We start from the raw sequence: 27,052 nt of genomic DNA, 5'->3' as shown, positions 1-27,052 counted from the left end.
TTACAAATGCTATAGGTGTCACATTTGTGAAAGTTAAAACTATTGGCATTGTAAATGACAAAGCTATTACTTTAGCTATTACTATAGCTATTTTCACAACCAACACCAATAAAAAAAATGTAATTCACAATACCAATGGCTCAAACTTTCCTAATGCGAGACCTATTGCATTGCAAATGCTTGTTTTTTTATTCATTTAGTTGCTGAGCAGTAGATAAGTAAAAAGTGTTTGGTCACAAATTTTGTAACTGTGTTCAAAGCGGACAATTTGTACTTTGCCAGGTGTTCATCCAGTCGTTTACCTCCGGTTGGAAATCTTTTTTTAATAAGTGATATTAAGGCTCCACCCAGGTTTGACGCTTTGGTTGTTAGCATACTGTTCCATATGAGCCTCTTGCCATTAACAACGATCATTTGAATACAGTTTGCAGTCATCTGGGCATTCCATTGTTCATATTTAATGGTTTACTACTAACCTATGGGGGCCATCGACACTCCCATGCCTCTGGATAATAGCATATCTTTTGCAGCGACGGTAATGGACAAATGTGTAATCTATGGTGGTGGAACCCACAGGACCCAAAAAAGTTGGTGCAGTAGGCTGATCTTCTGCTAGTCTCTCATTTAGTGTTCTATATCCAGAGTCAGCTAGAAGATTATAGGTCAATCTATTTTGGGCCTTGGCGCCTTTTTGTTTTTCCTGTTGGAAACGTTTTTGGAAAGGAGTGTTGAAACTCAGATCTAGCTCATCGATAATTGAAAGCTCATTCACTGGTGGCAATAGGATTTGGTTAAAGTCACCCGGAATAATTGTATACATTGATCCTGTATCCTAAGGCATACCACAGAATCCCCATTTGGTGGATAATTCCCTTAACCTAGCCAAAGTCTTATCAGTAGATTCATCAGCCCTTTGATGTTGAGTGTAAGATCTATATCCGATCATGAGCATCACATCTGCATTTCACAGCACTGACCTTTAGAACAATGTAAACCAACCCAGCCCACCCACACCAATCCCCCCCCCACCCCCAATCCGGTGGTGCCTAAGTCCCACCCACTAGAAACACCCTCAGAAATAGCCCCACGACTCTTGTGTGGAGATCAGATGGGCGTTCTTGGGGGCATGGTTTACCCGGCGTTCACCCCTGTCCGGCGACAGGGTGGCCGTACTGAGGTAAGCAAGCCAAGAAAATGATCATCCATAGAACCAATGGCAGTATATTAGATTTCATATGCAAGTATAACAGTCAGCGTCTACCTAAATACAAAAAACTATGCAGAGACAGAGTACACTTAACAGCAATAACGCATGACAAGCCAGCAGAACTATTTTATATCACTTAGTCTGGTGTCTGACTGGGATCCTGTAGCTCCCTGACCGTGGTTTTTCTTTTTCACCCCTACATGTTTAGCAAACTTCAGTGCTGATTTGACATTGGTGAAATAGTGTGTCTTGTCCTCCAGTGACACCTTCAATTTGGCAGGATATAATAGAGCATATGGAATCTGCTTGCCTGAGAAAACGTTTAACCGGTACAAATTCGCACCTGGACCAATGGGACTTGAAGATGATGCAGGCCGTTTTAAATGTAACTCGTCGGGTGATGGGGAGCCAGTGAGGTTGTTTTAACAGGGGCCTTGCTGACTGCCAGCGTGGCAGTCGATGGATCAGTCTGGCGGCCTGGTTTTGGACCATCTGGAGTAGCTTACTGAGTTCGAGAGGGAGATCCAGATAGATAGAACAGCGATTATCCAGGTGTGACAGTACGAGAGCTATCACCACCTGGATCAAGGCTGGCTGGGTTAGCATCCGGCTGATCTTCCTGATCCTGCGGATCTGGAAGAAGCAGGAGGACACTACCGTGCTTACTTGGGTTTTCAGTGACAAATCTTTGTCAATGGACACCCCCAGGCTTTTGACCGAGGTGGAGGGAGTAGGAGGGGAGCCAAGTTCTGGAGGCCAATAGTGTGGGCCCCAGAATAATTGACTTTTGCCATTGAGGACTAGTTCGGTCTTGCCGGGGTTTAATTTCAGCTGGTTAGAGTCCATCCATTGGCGGTATAGCAGTCACATTGGGTTCTTAGTTATGCAAGATTATGTAGGATATAATGTGCGGCCGGCGGAGCCCTCTCAATGAACGGCAATCTTTCGTCAGCCACACCCCCCATAAATCTGATGGTTTTGTTAAAACTATTTTATTGTATTTTCTAAAAGTAATTTTTGCTAAGATGTTTTGGAAAATTTGATAAGATGCTACCGAAAAATTTACCTGTTCTGCTCCCTGTGTTAGTAACTGGGAGGAAGCCACAATTTAGTGGCGCTGTAAGCAGGAAAAGGTATCCTGCTTCAAGACACTAGATACCAATGAAGGTGTACTAATGAATTGGGTATGTAAAGGGCACTCTTCTTGAATCTTGTCCGATACCAACATTCTTAGTGAGAATTACGAACTGTGCCTTTTACTCCTGAAGTGCTGTCATTTATTTTTCCTCAATAGCTTGCAGCTAGGTTTGGAAGATGCCGCAGGTAGGTGGCGGAATGGGAAGTGTTTGATGGCTTGCCCATAAGCCAAGCAGCTGAGCATCCCTGAAAGTCAAAGGCTCTTAGAGCCTATATTGGCGATGTATTGCATTACTTTGTGAATAGTAAGGTGGTTTGTCAGTGCAGGGGAGAGATCAGTGTCTCTTGAGGGCTTGCTTGGCTGCCTCTTCCTCATCCTTCACAAGTCATGGTTTGTGACTAGTCGCAATTCTTGATGGGCCGTGACCCACCTGCTCCAGCCAGCAAGGCTGAGCACTTGTGCTCCTCATTAGTTTCACTGCCAGTACATTTCACTTTTCTTTGATTTAAATATCATTTTTGGTCTCCAGTGGTTCACTCTCTCTTCATCAAAGCAGGTTTATAAACTGACACCTGTTGGTGTGCCTGTGCTCCACTTCAGTGACATAACACCTGCACCCTTAAAAGGGCACAGAAGACTGAAGTATATGCGGGGATGAGGTGTACCATTTTCATGTGGTTTAAGAGGCAGTTGGAAATGTTGCTGTCTGGTGGAAGATAGCTATTTAACTGTAAAACTCGGAGTTCTTGCTGTATAACAGAAGTGGTTTATTTGTGTACACCTGTGTTTCAAATTTTTTTTCCAACTTAAATCAGACTTGCTGCAGGCGTGTAGATTATCCGGTCATGATAGCGGTCTCTCGGCCTCAGGATCTTACATTTAACATTATCAAGTGTTGCAAGTTTTATAGTCATCACAATCTCTTCCATTCTCCAAATGAAATTCAGTACATTTATAGGTGTTGTAAATGTGAAACTATGCGTAGAGGCAAGGTTTGAAAAATTAAAAAAGAGTACTTCATATCTCTGACAGGAACAACTTGTTCAAGTGTGCATCTGCTCAATTTAATCAGCAGTATCGACGATTAATTCTCAAGCTATTTAATTTATATATGGATCATTTGAGAGTTCCAAGTAACCACCGGAATGTTGTTCTTCATCAATATACTAACTGCACTTTCCTTAGTTTCACTGGTTAGAGGAAGTATCCATACACAGCTGTACACTTTAAGCTTAACCCAAGCAATACTGAATTGTTTTTCTCTGTTGGGGGCGCACTGCATCACCATGCTCAGGCTTGCCCCAACAATGAGGAGTGAGGGTTCTAATATGAGATGTTACTCTCACAAAACAGCTCGGCTCTGCAGTGCAGGTCCCCAAATGATGTCAGTGTGCCTTTCAGCCTGGACACATGAACACCTTATGCCCTTCACTAACGACTGTACTACATCTTGAAGCCCATTTGCTCACATCACCCAAAGCTTAATACAACTGCCCTTTTGAGCCACTTACGAAGCTTTGTGTAATTTCCAAGGTTATTCTTGCACATAATCCATAGATCTCTTCCTGCCCAGTCTTCACATGCTCCAGGAAAAGATCCCAAGACGCACCATCTTCCGCTTGAACAGATTTGTTTGCCTCCACAACCTTCTTCACTATTGTCTTCTGTAATCATGCATGTGGGAAACATGTTCCTATTTCTATGTACAGCGTTTGTCGGTCCTTTTTGAGCGTAGTTTGTCTTGTAGAACTGATGCTATAATTAAAAGGGTAGAGGTGTAGGATCGTACTGTCTGAGTCTTTCATAAGGCTGAGTCCAAGCCAAATCAAGTGATGTATTCGAGACAGGATTACTGGTCAGAGGTTTTATTCAAAATTACGATCATTACATAGAGCAAAAAGTAGCTAATTCTGAATTCGCTCAAATAAAATAAATAATCATAATCTTTTAGAGGACTAACAGTCACAAGCCAATAGTCGGAAACAAATATAAAGCAAATAAACAGATTAGCAAAGAGTCAGCTGAGTTCAAAGGTAAGCACTAAGTATAAATCATGTGCAGACTGCCTTCTAAAAAATCCCAGGAAAACTACTGCAAATCCTAAAAAAAAATAATCTTTTACAGGGTTGTATAATATACATTCAACAGGATTAATAGAGCAGCCCCTGCTTCTTCTGCCGCTTAATAAAGGTGTGCATAGAAAATTAAGAAAGTAACATGACCATTATATAATACAGAAATAGAATGGACACTTCAGGTAATGTGTGGTCCTCAGTAAAGACTCCAGCAAATGATCTTGAAAGTTGCACAGACAGCAGTATCCTGTGCATGGCTTCCTCTAGAGAAACACGTATTAATACAAATTCTTTGGAATAGGCTTCCATCAAGCTGATTTTTCTTATATGGAAAAGCACCTAGAAATATGCACATGCAAAAAAGTCATGTGCACATTTCTTTCTGCAAATATGAACATATGTAAGTGCAAGCTGCCTGAAGCAGAGTCACGCTAAACCATGTCTAAAGTAAGAAATATTTTCTATTTCATAAACACGCTCCTACATCACTTCTCACAATCAAGAGGCCTGTTTTACAGGGTCTTCTTCAGGCTACCTCTTGTTACAGCTATTATCACATCACTCTCCGTTCTCACCCCTCTGCGCCTTCTTGGCAGGCTGTAACCCACTCAGTAACATTTATCTGCCACCCCATCGGTCCTAAATACTCAATCCAACATTATTGTGAAAAGTCTGCAAGGCTTTATTTCAGCATATTGTTAAACTATTGTAATTATCCTCCAACCTCAAGCTGTAAATTCAACAGATCTATCCCCTCTTAATAGCACTGTTGTTACCTTCAATGGGTTAACATATTTTACAGCCAAAGGAAAGTCTTGGATGCTGCCATGATTTACTGTGGATTTTTGAGTGCACATAATAGAAGAGATTCATTAGTTTAATGTCTGTGTTGGGTGGTAGTCTCTGAACACCAGTTTCCGCTGTAGGGCTCTCAGTTAATCAAGCACATCTAGGATTCAATTAGTGGCGCAGCAGCTACAGAAAAAGAGGCATTTGCACATTTAAGTGGGAGTTTGGAGCATACTGACACTTTTTGCCTCCTTTATAATATTTCTTCTCTTAAGGTATTTAATTAGGACCTATTCCTCCAGTGAGTACTCGCCCACACTTATGTCTGACACAGAGAAATGTTCAAAGATGATGGTTGATGTATTGGGGGCAGCTTGGCGTGTTCTCAGCAGTGCTGCTGCATTCCTACTGTATGTTTCGCCCACCTCCAGTGGAACAAGTGGTTTGTCTTAACATATATATTTTGCCAGTATGCTCCATACCGGAGACTGAGCTTCTGAATTTGGTTAATGATTTACAAAACTTATTTATGGATTACCCTAGTCTCTTTATGTGGGTTTTGGGGAGATTTTAACGAAAAATCAATGTTCAAAGTCCTTGATGACTCAATAATAGTTGCATGCCCATTGTCTCTGTGTTTGTGCCAGTACACCAGTTTTATTGGGTAAAAAAGATTGTGTGCTTGATTTAGGGCATGGAGTTCATAACACACCTCGAGTAAAGGCAGTTTTGACCCCTGACCCCTGGTCATGATTACGGAAGACTCACTCCAAGCTCTGTCTTCAATTGAATTTGAGCTTCTAGATGTGGAAGTAGGAGATGATGGGATCAGGTGGTATGATAGATGGATGAAGCAATTGCTAGCTCATTTTAAATGGGCAGAGGTTGGATCAGTCAGTTTGTGGCTGTAGGGAAATTGGGAATGGCTGGTTTGAGGATAGTTGTCAGGAGGGAAGAACAAGTGTTGCCAGTACCTCGGCAATAACAAAACATGTATAAGAAAATGTAGAGGCTGCGAAAAAAGCATATCTCAATTTATGTGCCTACAAAAAAGGAGTTTTACAAATATAAAATGTGGACTAACGCTAGCTTCCATTGCAGAGAAGAATAGGAAGCACTTATTGGGGCTGGTGTACTGTTACTTTTACCTACCGCCTTACTATCACTTGATATCTTTATTGGATATTGCCGCCTAGATTTTCCCCCCAGACCTTATTGAAGAACCTAGCTGTATGGGCCTTTGGCACTGAAATTATCCCTGTGGAGCAGGGAGGATTCTTGCCAGATTATTCAACAACGGACCACTGGTTCACTCTGGGGGTGGGGGGGGGGCGCATGGGGGGAGGTTCGCAAGGAGGTTAATGGAGTTTGTAGGTAGTCTTTGTAGCTGCTTATGTGACAACCGAGCGTCCTTCAACAGGATGGACAGAGGTACGTTATGGCTGACGCCCCAACAATTGAATATACTCGAGACCCTGTTTGATCTCTTAAACAGATTGATCTTGGTGGGGTAGGCAGCCTTTCGAGGAAACTCCTGCTAGCGAGTGGTTTTTGTCAGGGATGTGTTTTAGCTCCCCGGTTTAGTTTATTCATTGCGGACCTCCCGCAGTTAAGTGCCACTGACCGTTTCTCACTTAAGATTAGGGGCAAGCATACGGGCTGTCTCGCATATGTTGACTATCTGGTGGTGAGGGATCTCGCGTCCATTGGGCTCCAACACAAATTAAATGCATAAAGCAGTAATTGTCTAGAAAACGAATTGACAAGACAAAACTTTGCTATTTGCAAAGTGTAGAAGGAGATTTTCTTCGTTCCTAATCAACATGTGGCTTGAGCTAATGTGGGACTATAAATATTGGGGGATGATTTTTTTTTTAAAAGATGGGACAAGCACATGGCCAGTCGGAGGCTTACATTGCAAGCTGAAGTGAATGATCTGAAGGAGTTTGACCACAAATATGGTAGTTCCACTTATGAGCCACTTATTAAAGTTGCGTTGGGTAAGATAATACCTCAGGCTTTGCACGGATCAGATGTGCTGGCTATGGATGGACTGGTTGCATTTGAGGTGCTAGAAGGTAGTATTCTGAAATCAGTGCTTGATCTACCAGACAACTCAATGCTTCAAGCCATAAGGTGTCGGCTGAAATCTGTAGCTTGAAGTGCTCTGGCGGATGCAAGGGTGCTGCAATACTATTTTTTGATTAAAATCGAACTCCTAGTGAAAACTGTCTGTGCAAATCCTTCAGAAGATAATGGCAATCTTACCTGGTCAGAGTAACCCAGTGAAAATTATGGAAAGCTTAGATGCTTCAAATATGCACCTCCAAGAGCGTGAATTGGAAAAAAAATTGTCAAAGAGCAGTCGCAGATGTTGTGCTGAGGAAACTAGCCGGAATGCTGACCTACAGTTCTTGCGAAATAGGTGATTTGATTGTTGCACCCTTTTTATTAACACCCGCTTTCCGTATCTATATAGAATACCAGACAGGATTCTGCTAAATAAAATTCTTCATTTGACAGTGGAAATTAACCCGGGGTGGCAGATATCCGGTTTAAAAGCATATATATAGCTGAGAACCTTGGTCGGTGTCAACGTAAGCGATGTTCAGGGTATTAGGTGAGCCACCTATTAGTGGATTGTGTATTTTTCCTAGAGGAAACTTAGAAGATCCTGCTACCAATCTTTAAAAAAATATGAGTTTTGGTCGAGAGAAATGGGTTTAAATCTGGTGCCTGGTATTATGCATCAGGATGTTGCCATTGCTATTGGCCAATATCTGCGAAAAATTGTATCATCTTACGCTGGGACATTTCCTTCCTGAGCTGCTCTTGAATAGTGTTTCTATGTCATGTCGTGGGGCATATGGATGATCTTCGAGCAATTTGAGAATATGCAGCTGTTAGAAATGGGGTTCCCAGTTGGCTGAGGCTTGCGCCAAAGCCAGGTAGAAACCACCACTCTAGTCAGGGCAAGGGAGTTGCACGCCAAAGATAACCCCTGCTCACCCTCTAGGCAACGTGACGCGAGCAGTAAGGCTTATCCCGGAGGCAATGTAAGTTAAGTGCTTGCGCACGCACCCCCAGCAACAACACCCAAGGCCCACCACAAAGGAAACTCCACACAAGGTTATATATAAAAATAGCCTTTGTATTATACCAAACACATTAGATAAAAACACACACTTTACAATGTGCCAACAGGCACGGGCAGAATTTACAGGGGATGTATGTACAGGACAGGGCCACATGGACCACTGCCAGGCATAAGCACTTTTAGAACTAGAATACTTGTTAGAGATAGCACTTTGTAGGAATAATAATTCTTGTAGGAATAGCGCTTAGCACATAGGACAATAATAACTGTAGCACCTAATAGAAAATAAAGCACACAACCACTAACCACTGGTAAGAGGTAAGTACCACCTACGCAACCCTAACCACCTTAGAAAAATATCACTCATTGAATCATGAGCTCACTAGTATCACTATACTAGTCAAACAACCTCCTAAGCATTACAATACATTCAGAGGTATAGGCACAAAGACATTATACATGATGCAGAAATGACATTTAGGCAGATTATGACAAATTGAGCAAAGCTCACATAGGGCTAAAACGTGTACCCCACGCAAGGGCACAACACCAGAACTGTCTCCCAGGCCAACTAGGCTCTCAGGGGCTGAAACGCCCTATGTCCAGCAAAGTCAGGGCAGGCTGCACAGGCAACCACAGGAGATTGCGCAAAGCATAAACGAAGCAGCTGCCCACTAAGTGCTGGGCAGCTGTAGCAGGGAGCCTGGCACCTGCGTGCCTCCTGGCTCTCTAGAAACAACACAGTAGGGCCCAAAAACCGCCTGGGCTCTATGCACAAAATGCCCGGTGGAGCCTCGTGGGCTCGAAATAAACTGTGCCCCGGGAGCCTCGTGGGCTGATGCACAATTACTGCTGCCCTGGGGGAGCGGCCCGCTGCCAACCGGGGCCGCTCTACCACCAGGAGCTGCCCCCGCAATCGGTGGAGTCCCGCTCGGGGGACTCTAAACAATAACCATTCCCAGGAGCCTCTCGTGTGCTCTGGACAACTGCCCCAAAAGAAGTGGGAGCCACGGGGCTCTGATCAAACTGTTCCCGACGTTGGAGTCCCCCCCTATGGGGACTCGGGAAATAATGGTGCGGGGCAACGGGGGAGCGGCCCACTGCCAACCGGGGTCGCTCTAGCCTCACAGACACTGCCCCCAAGACTAAGCCATGATTCAGAAAAGGGGGTGGTGATGAACAGAGTGTCTGAATTAAGCAGACCACTCTTACCCAGTCCAAAGATCAGGGCTTGTCCATCACCGTTTTTTAGCTCACTGCACCATCCCAGCTCAGAACCTGGCTACATGCAAATTAGTCTGTTCCTGTCCCAGTGCATGATGGGAACAGGGCAAACCAAACTACCAAGCCAATTCTTATACTGGGAAGGAAACAAGCTTCCGGGGACCGGTTTCTGGCATTTCAGCCGTCGTCGGCCCGGCTTGCTTGAATCCTGATGTTGCAATGAGCAAGGGACTCACATCTGAGTATACCCTTCCACGCTTATGGTGGACAAAATGATTCAGAAAAGGGGGTGGTGATGAACAGAGTGTCTGAATTAAGCAGACCACTCTTACCCAGTCCAAAGATCAGGGCTTGATCCATCACCGTTTTTTAGCTCACTGCACCATCCCAGCTCAGAACCTGGCTACATGCAAATTAGTCTGTTCCTGTCCCAGTGCATGTTGGGAACAGGGCAAACCAAACTACCAAGCCAATTCTTATACTGGGAAGGAAACAAGCTTCCGGGGACCGGTTTCTGGCATTTCAGCCGTCGTCGGCCCGGCTTGCTTGAATCCTGATGGTGCAATGAGCAAGGGACTCACATCTGAGTATACCCTTCCACGCTTATGGTGGACAAAATGATTCAGACACTCTGTTCATCACCACCCCCTTTTCTGAATCGTTTTTGGCCACTATAGGTGTGGCAGGGTATACTCAGACATGAGTCCCTTGCTCACTGCTCCATCAGGATTCAAGCAAGCCGGGCCGACGACGGCTGAAATGCCAGAAACCCGTCCCCGGAAGCTTGTCTCCTTTCTGGTGAAGAATTGGCTTGGTAGTTTGGTCTGCCCTGTTCCCATGATGCACTGGGCCAGGGACAGACTAATTTGCATATAGCCAGGTTCTGAGCTGGGATGGGGCAGTGAGCTAAATAACGGTGATGGATCAAGCCCTGATCTTTGGACTGGGTAAGAGTGGTCTGCTTAATTCAGACACTCTGTTCATCACCACCCCCTTTTCTGAATCCCAAGACCAAGCCAGCACCACGGGGGGGGGGCACTGGCAATGTGCCCCGACGCCCCCCTCTTTACACTAGAACACCGGGGCCCCACTCACCGGGTTTGCAGGACTCCTCGGGCCGGACCTGTACTCGGGACTCCTTGGGCCTTGGTCTTCTTTTCTGACCGCACGGGGCACCACGGCAGTCCGGGGCGGGCACCCGGCTGCCTCCTTTCTCCTCACCCGGGCTCTCCTCCGACAACGGCGGCATGTGCGGGGCTTCCTGCAACAAACCGGAAGTCCCGCCAGGCGAAAGGATGCCTGACTTCCGATTTCCTTGTGATCCCGGCACCCGAGCTGAGCGGTGGATTTCCTGAGGGGTAGGCTCCCTCTAATTAACCTAAAAAGCGGGGTGGGCACCCGCTACGAACATAAACAATACCCCAAAGTCGCAGGGTGGGCACCTGCACTGAATTAAGTAACAATGTGGCCAAAAATTGCTGGGAGGGCACCTGCTTCGCAAATGAGCACAAAGGGGATCCCCACGCCGGGGAATCCCTCGAGGCAGGGAAGGGCAGCTCGGGCTGCAGGCTAAAACCCCAGCGCTCCCCCTGAATGAAGATCAGGCGCTGCCCTGGCGCCATAGGAAATAAAGCCCAAAGCACAGCAAGGTCCTTTAGGAAGGCAAGGCTGGGCCCAGGGGCCAGCTCACAGGGCCCTCCAGGCAGGGAGGCAGTCCCAGTGGCGGTCCTCCTGGCGCCCAGCAGCAGCAGCAGGCCCCCCTCAAATTAGGATCCGGAAAAGAACATTTTTCAAGGGGTCACAGCCCCTTTTTATACATACAAATCCTTTGTCCTTAGGTGCTGGGTGGGGGGGAAACCAGTCGCAGCTGGTTTTGGAGCACTCGGTTATGCTCAGCCCCTCTCACCATTCACTAGTCAGGCTAGGGTCATCAGTTGCACCACAGGGGGCGGAGCCAGCATTGTGTGGGGCAAGCCCAGCCCTATTCAGGTCCCAGGTGCACCCCTCCCTCACCTCACTCATGCAGATCTCCCATTCACCACCGGGGCAGACCCATCCTGACTCCTGGAGCCAGGCTCACCAGCCAGCTCCAGCCAATCACAAGCCAGACATCCAATTCACATAATTTACTCAGACAGGCCAACTTCTAGAAGTGGCACTTCCACACTAGACACAATCATGCCGCACACATCATCGCGCAGCATTTAATCACACAAGTCCGCACATACCAAACTCGAGCTTGCACACTCCGCGCATCAGGAACTAACATGGACACATACATTCTCCATGCATTCCTATGGGAGGGCAGGCCAACCTTACCACACGCACGCACTTTACCCTGAGACACAGTGGTAAAGTGCGCAGAAACCAAAAATCACTATCACCAGGTCACCATTAAAAAGCAAAAAGTTTAGGGGTGAACCCGCCAGAAGGGCCAAGTCCAACAGCAGCCTAAAATAGGAGGAAGTGGCATGGGTTCGAAATTGACCTATCAACATGCATAGTATATTCAGGATATGCAACTGTTGAAATATAATATATGTAATATGGGCCCTTTAGTATGGCAGTATTAATCTGAGGCCTCCTTCAAATTTGGCTTTGCACAATGTACTTTAATAAATATATATATTTTATACGTAATTTAAATTATTTGCTGCTTTATATTTCAATAGGTCTTAACAGTTGCATATCCTGAATATGAATGGGTATTGATGCAGTCTTACCCAAGGTGTACTTTTCTAAGGTATTTCAAATATATATTTTTGTTTGCCTGTAGGTCTGTCCTATTGGTTCTGCCAATTCACTTTAGTATCTACACAAGTAACTGCAATTATCTTCTGCTTATATTTCAATAGGCTTAACTGCTGTACATCCTTAATATGATATGTATGTTAATGAAGAGTTTTTATTGCAGACCTCCCCGTATATTTCTCTGAAAAGGTATTTTAAACATGGATGTATGCCCGCTTGTAGGTCTGGTATATGCTGTTTGTAATAATTCTATTTAATTTGTTGGGGATTTTGTGATATTTCGTTATGTTTCAATGAATTGGATAATCTGTTATATTTCTGTAAGAATTTGTTTCTTAGAAATAAAATAATTTACTCAGGGGAGGGGGGGGTCTCTGAAATTTTAACTTCCAGGTACCAATAGTTTTTTCCTCTTTTTCCCCAGTATCTTGTGCCTCTTTGCACCAGGTGACTTGGTTTGGGCTAAGATGGCAGGTCATCCCTGGTGGCCATGTCTTGTATACAACCACCCTACTGAATCAACCCATCTCCGAGGAAAAGGGAAGTTGCGTAAGGTGCATATGCAGTTTTTTGATGACCCACCAATGAGAGGCTGGGTTGGACTGAAGAACGTTAAGGCATACACAGGTAAGAAAATGTACATGTGAGGCTATGGGATATTGAGAGTGTTCCTTAGGCTGTGTGACTTTTACTTGATCATAAACGTGCACACACAAAGATCCATGTCCAGTAAGTCTCAGAAGTGGATCCGATCTCTGGATTCAGCCCCTGCTCTCCTCAGATTCTGGGCAGATCATGCACCCAATTTGCACTTTTTCTCTTAAACATAAATTTTACACATTCTCTTTAATGTCATCTGATTGATACAGTAGACATAATGACATCTTCATATTTAGCTAATCATAGTTCCCGCCTTCAACGTATGCTGTTTGGAGAGGACCATAATGTGCTTCTTCCTGATTGAAATATGAATCTTAATGTTTAGAACAGGATACTACCAACTATAGGATATAACCAGTGAATATGGTATAGGCCTTGCAGTTATCGCCATCCATCCTGAAAAAGCTTGCTGTCTCACTGGTTTGAGATGTATGTGCTATGTTCTCTGTAAAAATGTGTTCGATTCATACTCTGACACGTCATCCAGCCTATTACTAAGGCCCTTCAGCGCTGAAGAGTTTTCTACATTGCAGCTCCAGAGGCGCCCCACCATATGTACAAGGCAACCCTATGCTACGAGGGCGCCTCACTGATCTTGACCCTTTTAGGCACTTTACAGACTGAGAACCCTCAGGAGACCCACAGACCCTTACGTCCATAGTGATTTCAATAGAGCAAAGCTGATTTGTCGAGACGGAGTGAAATGTGCAGAGCAGACCCGAAGCAGCAGAAACTGCCCTTTGTAGCCCACAGAACGCCGCATCATCGGAGTGATCCCGAGCAAACACCCGCATGACAACACACTTAAACCATGCCATCTACAGAAAACGACATGAAAGCCCTGCTTGTGACTGTGAAGCACAGCCTCGTCTCTATAGAAGCCAAAATGGTTGATATGTGGAACAGACTGGACTTCATGGCTCAAACTCGAAAAACATGATGCGCGTATTGAGGAGACGGAGCATAGAATCTCTGACCTAGCAGACACTGCAGCCTCATTGGGGAAACAGATGACACAGATGGATAAGCTGCTCATGGTTATAGCTGCTAAGATGAAGACCTTGAAGCGTGCTCCTGGAGCAATAATATCCGCATTTTGGAATAACAGGCAAAATGGAAGAATATGTGGAAGAAATGCTACGTGGACTCATTGGCCCGGAGGCCTTCTCGAGCCTGCTGGTGGTAGAGAGGGCATATTGATCACTGGGTACCAGACCCATCCCCCCCCACCCCCCTCCTCCAAATTCCCCGGAGCCCCAGCCAGACCTATCATTGCCAAACTCCTTAACTATAGAGATCGAGATGCAGCTTTGAGACTGGTGAGATTGAAATCACCTCGAACCATACTGTACCTCTGTATCCAAATTTTACCATCGCTGTCCAGGAAGCCAGAAAGGAATTTGCGGTGGTGAAGCAGAAGCTTGTCCATGCACAGATAGACTATGCCATGTTATACCCTGCGTGCCTGCGGATAACTCATCAGGGGAAACAATACTTATACACCAACCCACACCAGGTGGAGGACTACCTGCGGAAGGTGAAAAAACAGAGGCCTAATCTTGAAGCTGACTATACCGAAGCTAGAACATCTTCCCAACTCTCAGACAATGACTGAATGTGCCAGAAGAAGAAGGTGCCGCACACTACCACATCCGGAGAGGAAGACCATGACATGGCATTTACCGAACTGCTCGAAGATTACATATGATCAACATGAATACCAAACTATCCATTCCAATCTATACGGCTGAACAGTTTTGTGATTCATAATGAGTAAGCATGCCACACTGTTTCCCGGGAACCCCCCCCTCCTCTGCCTTCCGTGTTACGGAGGAGGGAGAGCGGGTAGATGTGCCCTCTGACGCTACCCCTGCTGGGTAAACCCTAAGTTTAAGGTATAGACCTTAAAGACCATGTGTTCACTGGAAGCTTTCTTGGGTTGGGCAGGAGGGAATGTTCTTTCGCAACAGGTTGTGGATGTCGATGTCTATGTGGTAGGGGACCGGGGAAAGTTTTGTTCGGATACTTAACAGTATCACACTTCGATGTTGCAGAGTCCCAGAATGGTGTACGAGACCGGCTCACTGATATAACACAGACAATTTCCAGCCCCCCTCGCTGCGTAACTAACAGAGAACAATGTGCTTCTTCTAGACGGGAGATACGAGACACACATACGCTATTAGCTGTATAGTCCTGGTGCGAACCTCCAGATACGCCTATTGACCTTGAATGTCCTGGGATTGGGAGATCCTAGGAAGCAAATAGGGTACCTAGATAGACACAATTCAAATTGCAATGATCCAGGAGACCCATTTGGATCCCAGGAAGCTGCAGGGATTTGAGGCTAGATGGGCGGAATACAGTTGTTTTGCATCATATTCCACCTATCCGCGAGGCACTGCTATATTAGTACACAAAAATACCCCATATGTACCTGCAGGAGCACTATCGGACCCACAGGAACGGTTTAGCTTGATGGTGGGGGCGCTTGCAACCCACTCGGTGACACTGGTTAGTTGCTATGGCCCTAATACCAATGATCCTGTGTTCTTTGCTACACTATGGGGGAAGATTGTAGATACTGGGTCTACAGAAGTGTTGTGGGGCGGAGATTTCAATGTTACTCTGAACCCAACCCTAGATAGACACAACCACATCACTACGCCCAATGGGGGATATCATTACTGACTGGACGGAAAAAACTGGTAATACTGCAGTGAGCAGACAGGCAAAATATCGGCCAAAAGCCGACTGAGAATTATTCATTATAAATACTTTCAGAGACTATATTACACCCCTGCAAAGCTGCTTATGTTTAAATTAAGGGACAATGATGCCTGTGATAGATGTGGACAGGAAAACGCAGGCTTCCTGCATCTGTCGTGGGAGTGCACAAAGATTAGACTATATTGGAAGACTGTGTTGGAGGTACTAGGGCGCATGACCATGATCACACAGACTCCTGTAGTCGCAGACTCCTGTAGTCGCAGACTCCTGTAGTCGCACTCCTTGGCTACACGGCAGAGATACCCCCGACACATTGAAAATTCGTGGCACTGAGCCTTTTACTAGCTAAGCAGAGAGTGGCTTGTAGATGGGGTAGAGGGAGGGCTCCTAAATGTAAGGACTGGATGGGGGACCTGCTTATATGGCAGGAACAGACACTGACATATGCAGAACTAAGATCCACAGCTTCGAGACCCAGAGATATTTGGGATCCTTTACGCACATATCTACTCACATATCCAGAAGTGGCTGAAGCCAATGAGAGACCCCTTACCGCCAGCGACTAGGTCAGATGGTATTGGGGCTGCCAACCTAGGAATACATTTCCTCTCAATATATGCTCATCTCCTCTTCCCCCTCCCATACACAAGTTAATGCAAGTTAATGCTACTAAAGTGGGCTCTCCCTGAGGCTTGCAGCTAGAAGCCACGAAGTGCAGACCCCTTTGGACTAAGCCCCTATTAAAGTGTGGGCTGGCCTTACCTCCGCCATTTCTCACGGTCAGAGCAAACCGTGAGAGCTGAGGGTTGGTAATGTATGCCTTGAAATTCTTTGTAATGTGATTATACTGCATTGTTGATGTATGCTGTACTGGAAAATATTAATAAAGTAAATATAAAAAAAAGGAATGAGGCATCAATCAAGGTTCACCGCATCATTTCTCTGACATGTACCTGCAAGTAAGTCCAATAGATCGGTAAAAAAACTGGCACCGCTCCTGTATGTTGATCTGTTTTTATTGAAGGGGCAGCTTGAGTGGTCAATTAGTATGGAGGTAGCTCTTTTCCTAATCCTGAGGGCCAGGACTTGCTAGACCCTTGCTGTACAAGGTTGAGGCTAGATTGGTTCGCAAATAGGCCTTCAGGGTAGATGTTCAGTTACTTATTTTAGACTATAAAGCCTTGCCCCCTTGCCTATAATAAATGCACATTGATGCTTTAGTAACATTTTGGAAAGGTCAAGCTGGTTGTGGTTCTGTTGGCCACATTTGAAGGTGATGTGAAATAAGGCAGGGTCGAGGTGTTTGTTGCTGAGCAATAACAGGTGCTGCACAGACGCATCATTGTAAGTCAGTGTTCTGACTTACAATGTGTGCCTTTACAGGGTGTACCTTTTTGACTTGGCAGCATTGATGGTTATTTATACAGGTTGGCCCTCAAGGAGGGTCAATAAAATGTGGCTTTTATCTGTGACTGGATTGTACGACAGTGTAACTCTTCATTGTATGGTGCTTGCGGCTGCACATTGTGCCCTTTTAGCACTGTTAATAATTGTTTTCCCAACATTGTGGAAGGATGAAAGACTTTTTGCCCTTGAAGAATTAGTATTTGTCAAAGAAATATGAAAGGCAACATGGATCTTCTGTGATCTAACTAGGTGCTATCTTATGCACCAGTGAAGAAGCAAGGTGTGAACGCAGTACCCAAACTCAGGTGGGTTATTTATTGTGCAAGGTAACTTAAAGTCCGTAAAATCAGAGTTATTAAATAAACATGGTGACAATGCAAAGGTCTAAAAAAAAATTAAAAAAATCTTAGTAGATATGAAGTGGTTCGTCTATTACATATCAACAGAGGCAGACACCTTTAGAGTAACTAATGGATAGTCTGAGTGCTAATATAGAATTAGAATGGCTTGTTATGCACTCTCATTAAAGTATTCATGTTGCAGTCTGTGTTCTGAAATCAGAGTACTCGAAGAATCTAATCCTCTATTTCATATCAACGACCTACAAATCGATTTTTACTGCATTCTTGCATCATCACCATTTGTATACTTAACCTAATTTCCAACACTTTTCTTGCTATCTTGCCCATTAGTTAACTAAATGGAAATCTGTGGTTTAAGTGAAAAATAAGCCCAAACTTTGAATCATCACAATCATTTGCATAAATGTGCTTATAGATGTTGGATATATGCACCCAGGACTATTCACTGAGAAGCATTGCATTATGTTGTTCTAACAAAATTGGTATTCCTGGAATCTGTTTTCTCGTGATATATGAATTCCTCCTCCTTGACTTTTAGACAAAAGCAAAAGTTTTTTTTTGTTCCTGCTAACCATGAACTGAGATGACCAAAACCTTGATATCGACTAGTGGTATAAAGTGCTCAAGAAATTTGACCAAAAGTTTTAGCTCCTTAATAATTTTTTGTGTAGGTAATTACTGCTTTGACATGATGATGGACTTTTCCTTATTGTCGCTTTCTCCACCTTCTAAACCCCACCACCCTGCGTCTGCCTCGTATGCTAGTAAGTTCTTCACATAACAATACAATTTGGTGAGTGACCAGTCCCGACTGTGGCAAAAATGAGTCTTATTTAAAAGATGTACAGCTTTTCTCCATGACTTTTGTTGCTCAAATCTGATTTCCTTTAAAAATCTAAAGACCAGAGGGATTAAACAGGAACAGTTTGTTTCATTAAACAGTGCTGCTGGTATAACAGTTACAGGCACTAGGTCTGAGGACTGTCTAAATTTACATAGTTTGAAGCATTTGAAATATATTACAACAGCCATAAACGATTTCTCGGGTACCATATATGGTGAGGAATGTTGGTTGCGGCCTTTAGGGTCCTAAATGAATGGTCCGTGGTTACTACAGGTGGGGTCTTGACCTGCGTGGACACAGTGTTGTCAGTGTTGTCAGTGGTGTATGTGTCCAGATGTCCAACATAGAGAACGCATGTTCACTAATTGTGCTAGACCCTGATTGGCTATGTGTTCCTAACTCATGTGGCATCAGACTTTATGCTGTTTTTTGGAGTGATTACCCCCACCGGTCATGTCTGTATTGGGCCATTCTCCCCTGACCATTGTAATGTCGCTGTGCCCATCTGTGGAATTGATCAAGAGTTTCCTGCCAGCTATACACCCTCCCACTTGTGACCCATGAATCCTTACTCCTTAGCCTAGGGGGCACGGCCGACCTGACCAAGTACTTGAGTGTCTAGGTAGATGTAGAGTTCAGAATGGGTGATTCTATTAATAAGGCCGATAGATCATTTGTGTTGACTAACGCATCGATTTCCATATTAACATTCCCCCCCTTTAGTTGATTCTTCAACTACACAATCTAAGTCATGCTTTTGTACCATTATTTTATTTGGGTCCTGCTGTTCCCTAGCTCGCTCTTGACTGCGACAACCTTTCTATTTACTTGCATTTTACCTAGTTTGAGGGCTCCGTTTTCACAGCAGGTGATTTCTCCACCCCTCCCGCCCCATTGCACAACCCTGCAAACCAATAAAAATACAACGATAACTGGCAACGGTGATTTACACAGACCAGATATCCACCGTAGGAGCCAGTGGAACCAATTGAAGAACCACTTCTGCTCGGGGGCACCACCTATTTCACGCATGCTTCTCTGTAGGTTATGCAGTGCTTGGATGGTAAGCCAGTGTTCCATTGTCCATATTGTTCCCTGGGATAAATGTGCAACAGGCAGCACCTATCTTGGCGCAGATCCCTCCCTCCATTGCAGTCATTAAGTCCAACACATATCGGTCCTGCATTACCATGAGACAGATGGCTCACATTTGTTCCTTGATCAAATTGAGTCTGAGGTCAGTGCTTTTTATCTTAAGCATTTCCCACTGTGATCTGAAGCCAGCGTTAGTTTGATTTTGTCTGTAGCGTGAAAAAAGCTATCCACCTCCTGCCCCCAGCTGTGCTTCTGTGAACAGCCTGAATTCTTCTGGAATGTCTTTGAAGTGAGCCCAGCCTAAATAGTTTACCGCTCTCTTTTCGCAAGCTTGGTGCAGCAAGGTGGTCTTTTTCTTCAGCAGGTGCTGCTACAACTTTGTTAGTTCTTCTCCGAGAATGACCAGGGTCAGGTGTGCAAGGTCACAATTTAACACAGTCCCCTCCAACTGGTAACCAGTTGGGTGCAGGAGTTTTCGACGCACTGCCAGTAGAAAGACTGATTTGCATATGGCTGGATCAAAACTGGAATGGCATTGTGAGCACAAAAACGATGGATTTAGGCTCCGATCTCTATACTGGGGTGAATGTATGACATTGTTCTGCATTCTGCCCATCAATTGTTCTTTTTGCATTTGTCACCCAGAGTGGGGCGGGTATGCCCAGACGTCGGACCCGTGCTCTCCATGCCACTGTAGTCAAGCTATCCTGGCTGATGATGGCTGAAAGTCCGAACCCGGTCATAGGATGATTGTTTCCAGTCCAGGGAGATCCTGACCTGGCAGTTCGGGCTGGACTGTTCCCATTGGGCGCAGGGTCAAAGCTGATTTGCATATGGCTGGGTCCAAACTGGAATGGCATGGTGAGCAAAAAAACTATGGATTTAGGCCCAGATCTATGTACTGGGGTGAATGTATGACATTGTTCTTCATTCTGTCAATCAATTGTTCTTTTTCCAGTAGAAATCTATCAGTGTGGAGGTGCCCCATTTCATACCTGTAATGTCCAAAATCTCTTCACGGTTAACATTCGTGCCCATTGGAAGCGTTCCTTTTCCTCTGAAACATAAGAAATACACTGTAAGATTCTGTACAATCAGGGGCGTGACACTTCCTTTCTTGCGAAATGTATCCACCCACCTTGGTGTCCTAGGTGTCCTGACCAGGATTAGCCATACTTTCATTGTACCCTCCCCATGTGACCCATTCCCCTTTTTATCCCTGAGCTGTGCGGCCCTGCACAGGAATTCCATGTCGGGAAACCACTTGTTTTTAAAAAAGACTCCCCAGATACTCTTAAGGGCCACATTTGGCCCACAGATGGATGCTGGCGTAGTCATGTTTGAGCACATAGTTGGGGGTTTTGCTACCTCCACGAATCTCTTTTCTGTGAAATCTCTTTTCTGTGAAATTTCTGGCCAAACAGTATCTTCCCCTATGGTGTCCTTCCCATGCATTCTATCCAGATTGCTTTGGATATCATTGGGTTCAGTGAAGTTATAACGTTATTGGGCTGGTGTAGTATTGGGTCAGGTGTACAACAACCCTATGTGGTTCTATCGTGTTAGGCTGGATCTTGACCCTTCTCCTACATAAGCAAAGGTGAATGAGGCCCTTTGCTTTTTCGGGGGCTACCTCATGGGACAGGGAAAACCTATCTGCGTCTACCGTGTGTGAGATGAGCGCACAGACAACATGACCTAGCTGATGCTTGGGATCCGACTGAAGTCATGTGTTGGTACCAAGTGTAGTGTAGGAGGGCGCTATGTAGTGCATGCAGGATGCTAGTGTTCAGTTTGGTGTAATTGTAGGGGACGTACTAGTGGTCCTTACGCAGGCACTGTATTTCATCTACACAGTAATATACGTACCGTTTGTTGTGATATTGTAGCTATTGGAGTCTTCTGTGTTCCTCCGATAACTGTCTTCATTCTGATCAGTTCCCTCCAAAAGTTGTGGGGTTTAGTTCATGGGGTATTCGTCGTGGAAGGTTTCAACCACTCGTCTGAGAGATGGACCCACACACTCTTCCCCTCGACTTTGAGGGCCATGGGTGTTGCAACAATTGCCTGGTAGGGCCCCTCAAACTTGGCCTCTCCATTTTCTTATAAAGAGCTGAACGTATATGTGAGAGGCTGGCTTAGTAGGTTATGCCATGCCGTTTTATATAGCGCACAGCTGTCCCGGCAAAGGGGCATCTCAGCGCTGATAGCAGAAAACTGCAGAACTATCGACAACAGAAGCAGACTACAGTGGAGGAAAGAGGTAAGTTTTGATCGCCTTACGGAATGCCAAATAGTTTATTATGCTGGGAATAGCGATGGGGAGCACAATCCAAAGTTTGGCTGCCAATATACAGAAGGAATGTCCACCAGCACGGACCATCCTCGCCCGCGGAACAACCGCCATATGCTGGCCCATAGACCGCTGTTGGCGCGTGGGGGTGTAGAGTGTAAGCAGATTGGTCAATCTGTCTAGAGAGGAGAGATTTAAAATTTTGAAAGACATGCAAAGGACCTTAAACTCTATGCGTTTAGACACAGGCAGCCAATGTAGCCGACAAATAGTACTAATGGTAGGGCATGTCCTGGGCAGACCCAATAAGGTTCTAGCCGCAGGGTTTTGGACCCTTTGCAGTCTTGCAATTTCTGCCTTGTTGGCTTCCAAATAGAGCGAATTGGCATCGTCCAGTCTAGACAGAATGGAAGTTAAGGAAAGAGAGAAGACCCCTCGTGTTCCAGGGAACAGGGTACTGTAAGACCAAGTAAGTCTAGAGGAAATCCCTGGAATCTTATTAAGAAATAACGGTGTATAGGGGACAGGTATTATATTTTGTCCCCAGGACCCCAAGTCCAATAGGCAAGGGATACACCAGAAACCAAAGTATGACGTTTACAATCTTTTATTAAAAATAAAAACCTGGTATTAAAATTTCAGTAAAAATCAATCAATTTTTCTGAAAGTTTACAATTCTTTCGAAAAAATAGTGTCAACAAAGTAGATTGCAATTCATATTAATAAAATTTGGTTAAAAAGAACACATAAATCACATATTCTGAATTTAAAAAAGAAAATTACATACAGATTTAAACATAAACATATGCAGCACAATAATATCAATAACAATAATGTCAATAACACAAGTTACAGAACAAAACCCCAATTCTACTGCTGGCTCGAATGTTGTATCTACTGATCTGTGGGATCCAATAGCCTTACTTAGTTTGCATTACTATACCACAATTGCTAAATTAGCATACAGTTGGTATCTTCTAGGCTTTATTAGATTTGCATTCTTTTCCGGGCGTCGACGCATTTCGGTGTTAGTACCATTGATGTGGTCACACCTTCCTCAGGACAATTGATACTGGGGTCCTCAGTTTCACAACAAAAGTTTATTTCTGTAGGGATAATAACAGGAAAGCACAATAGTGCACTTTAGGACTTCCTTAGCAGTCAGTTTCCCTTGGTTCTTGGGATGTTTCTTTATGTTGCAAATGATGGATCTTTTTTATCTGCTGGTATGTAGTTTAGATATTTTCATATATTTCACATATCTTAAAAATTTCTCGTAGTGCCTTTCGCTTTTCGGATCCCAATAGGCTATTTTTGGAGACCGGCATACAGGAGGGGAAGCACGGCGTGTAAGACGACAGAACATATCAAGTTTTGGAACCACAGACAAACGCCTAATAACCTACCCCCTGTAACCAAGGACATGTGTGGGAAATCGTTTTTTTAAAAAACGAAGAAAATATACCCACGAAGCATCCATACGTGAAAAGCGAAAGACACTACGAGAAATTTTTAAGATATATGAAATATATGAAAATGTCTAAACTACATACCAGCAGATAAAAAAGATCCATCATTTGCAACATAAAGAAACATCCCAAGAACCAAGGGAAACTGACTGCTAAGGAAGTCCTAAAGTGCACTATTGTGCTTTCCTGTTATTATCCCTACAGAAAGAAACTTTTGTTGTGAAACTGAGGACCCCAGTATTAATTGTCCTGAGGAAGGTGTGACCACATCAAGGGTACTAACACCGAAACGCGTCGACGCCCGGAAAAGAATGCGAATCCAATAAAGCCTAGAAGATACCAACTGTATGCTAATTTAGCAATTAGTAATGCAAACTAAGTAAGGCTATTGGATCCCACAGATCAGTAGATACAACATTCGAGCCAGCAGTAGAATTGGGGTTTTGTTCTGTATATCTTGTGTTATTGACATTATTGTTATTGATATTATTGTGCTGCATATGTTTGTTTAAATCTGTATGTAATTTTCTTTTTTAAATTCAGAATATGTGATTTATGTGTTCTTTTTAAACAAATTTTATTAAAATGAATTGCAATCTACTTTGTTGACACTGTATTATTTTTTCGAAAGAATTGTAAACTTTCAGAAAAATTGATTGATTTTTACTGAAATTTTAATACCAGGTTTTTATTTTTAATAAAAGATTGTAAACGTCATACTTTGGTTTCTGGTGTATCCCTTGCCTATTGGACTAGGGGTCCTGTGGACAAAATATAATACCTTTCCCCTATACACCGTTATTTCTTAATAAGATTCCAGGGATTTCCTCTAGACTTACTTAGACAGAATGGAAGCCTGAACAATAACCGGACTAATAGAAGTGTCGAAAAACTCTAATAACGGTTTGAGCCCCCTTAGAACGCCAAAGCATGTTCCTGCTACTTTCTTTGTTTGCATCTGAAAGCTGGGTGCGGAGTCTACCCACACACCCAGATTTTTTTACCACACGTTGGGGGACGGGTACACAGCCCAACTTGGCAGGCCACCAGCGCTCGCTTCACAGATCGGTGTCTCTCCCGACCAGCAGTACCTCAGACTTGTTGGCTTTAAGCTGGAGGCTGTTGGCAGTCATCCACTCAGATGATCTCTAGAGCTCTCTGAAACTTGCATGCGTCCTGCCCTGAGTCATCAGAGAGTGCCACAACCAACTGTGTGTTGTCCGCATATGACACTGCTCTGAGCCCTCTGCTCTTTGCCACTACTGCGAACGGTTGAACATATAAATTCAACAGTGTTTGGCTCAAAGCTGAGCCCTGTGGTACCCCATATTTGATGGTATGGATCTTGGAAGCAAAAGGGGGACTGCAACCTGGAAGATCCTGTCCGCTAGAAAGGAGCCGTACCACTCCAGGGCAGAGTCCATGATGCCCACCTCCTCCAACCTCTGCAACATGATCTGGTGGGAGACAGTGTCAAATGCGGCACTGATATCTAATAAAATCAGTGCTGATGTGCGACCCTCGTCTAGAGCCCCCCTCAGATGCTCGGTCACAGCTAGGAGGGCTGACTCCGTACTGCGACCCGGCCAAAAACCATTCTGAGAGGGGTCCAATAAGTTGTTCTCCTCCAGATAACCTGTCAGTATGGAGTTAATATAGGCCTCCAAAATCTTGGAAACCCAGGGCAGGAGAGAGATGGGTCGAAAGTTCTCTGCTTTAGCAGTGTCAAGGTTGGTCTTTTTAACAAAGGGACCACCCTGGCTTGCTTCCAAGATCTAGGGACAACCGATGTAGACAGGGACAGATTAATTATATGGCTCAAAGACTGTAGATGCACGGTTAGAGATTTCAAAAATTGGTCCAGCTTAAGGGGGTGAACAGGAGAGCCCAATTTAATCTTATGGCAGAACACAGCAAGCGCCTCCTGAGAAATTGGCGAAAGGCAGCCAGAGTATGCCTGCATGAGGGTCTAGACACAGGTTCTGGATAAGATTCGTGTTGAGGGAAGGATCTATATGTTGATTCCACCTTCTTCACGAAGGAGGAGGAAAGGGCCTCACATTGCGCATCAGATGATACTGAAGGTGTAACATCTGCCAAGGTTTTAAGGTCTTTCACTATAGAAAAGATACTTTTGGAGGGGTTGCTGCTATTTCTGATCACGTCTGAATAATATGCTTCCCGCTAAGACTGGATCGCCCTATGATATTTCTTAATGGCCACCTGGTAACATCTCTTTAAAATAGGGTCATAATCTCTTCTCCATGCACATTCCAACTTTTTACAACCTTTACGCAGGGAGGCTAACCTATCGTTGTACCATGTGCTTGATTTGGTACTTTGTAGGCACCAGGGAGTCCAAAGAGTGGGATATCCAGCCCGAAAATGCTTTGTCGGCCATCTCTGGGTCGAGTGGCATCTTAAACGTGGTGGTAGAAAGGAGATCATGGAATTGAGCAATGATAAGTTTGTACCAGGGGCGCCTAAGAGGGAACTTTCCAGGAACCCTCTTGACCGGCTCGACCTCTACCAGTGTCCTACATATTAAGAAATGATCAGACCCGCTCACCGGTTAGAGGGTGTGGTCGGTGAGGGAAGACAAATTGGGAAAAAAACGGGTCTATTAGATAGCCTGCGGAGTGTGTGGAGCCCTGGACCTGTTGGCTCAGTTGGCATGCCGTGAGATCGGCTAGGAAGTTGGTGAGTTCCATGTCCTGAGAACTATCAAGGTGCAGATTCAAGTCACCAGTAACACTGAAGTTGGCAGCTTTCATAGCTAGGGGCTTACAACTTGAATGAGAGCGGCTCTGAACTCCTTAGAGTGTCGTGGCGGGCGGTAGATTAATAACCCAGACATAGTGTAGCTGTCGTGGAACGAAATCCGAAAGCGTCTGCATTCACAACCAACCATAGGCTCCATTATCAGAGTACACATGTAACCAGGCTTAAAAACCACTGCTATACCCCCCCCCCCGAACCTCTGTTAAGCGTCGAAATGCTGAATCCCTGGGGAAGAGCCAAACCAGGTTCAGCCACTGTGTCCTCAGATAACTACGTCTCAGTTAAAAAGAGAACATCAGGGGATTAATTTTGGAGCAGGTTTTAGACATCCAAAAAGTGTTTGACTAAGGAGCGGCAATTTAGGCTCAGAAGTTTTATAGTGAACCTATGGCTAGGCTGGGGACAAGAAGGTGCAACCAAAGGCCAGGAATTATAGCCATAGGATATACAGCTGAAAGGGCCTTTCATAGTAGTTGCAGGTATATGATGCTCACTTATGTAAGTGTAGCACCCTGCAACAATCAAGACGACCCATATGATGAGTTTAGTGGTTTAGACAACCTTAAAAAGGCTCTTTAAGGGGTAGCTATGGAGATCAGCCTTCACGCTTAGTCTAGGAGGAGGATAATCTAGGTACCCCACAATAGTCGTACACCAAGAGGATACACGACCGCGTACTCCATACTACTAAAGGTACGTTTAGGTTGCAGTCTTGAACCGGAAACACCCTTCCCAGTGGACCCCTAAGGTACCCCGTGGACTCTGGACACCTACAACCACTGTCGAACACAATTGAGGACTTCAGGATGAGACCGCTGTTGCGGAAGGATAAAATAGTCTGTTGGAACCCAGGCTCGGGTTTGTGTCAAAGTACCTGAAAGCACAGGGGACATAGGAAGACTAAGGCCATTCAAGTTCAATGAAGACAGGTCTGTAGACAAGAGGCTTCAAGTATGGGTACACCGAATGGGTAGTTCTACCCGAGCCACCGTGAAGCTGAAGACAACCGAGTCTGACCGCGTCGGTATGCGTCAGTTATTGCGGGGACAGACCCGTCGCCAGAACATTTGGATATTTCTGGCTCTGTTGGCACGAGTCGGTCGGGATAACCGATGCTGTTACTGAGTGAT

At 44.7% G+C, this 27,052-nt stretch overlaps 1 protein-coding gene across 1 annotated transcript in view; it reads left to right on the top strand.

The window, feature by feature from the left end:
* The window catches only part of MSH6 (mutS homolog 6), a 129,797-nt gene that overhangs the window by 9,461 nt on the left and 93,284 nt on the right, over positions 1-27,052 (top strand). Inside the window, exon 2 of the mRNA XM_078649647.1 lies at positions 12,706-12,908. Within this exon, the coding sequence (XP_078505773.1) occupies positions 12,706-12,908 (203 nt within the window). The remainder of the gene's footprint in view (positions 1-12,705; positions 12,909-27,052) is intronic.

This window comes from Lissotriton helveticus, chromosome 6 (assembly GCF_964261635.1).
Source record: "Lissotriton helveticus chromosome 6, aLisHel1.1, whole genome shotgun sequence".
Classification (NCBI taxonomy): domain Eukaryota; kingdom Metazoa; phylum Chordata; class Amphibia; order Caudata; family Salamandridae; genus Lissotriton; species Lissotriton helveticus.
This window is presented reverse-complemented; position numbering and strand designations above follow the sequence as displayed.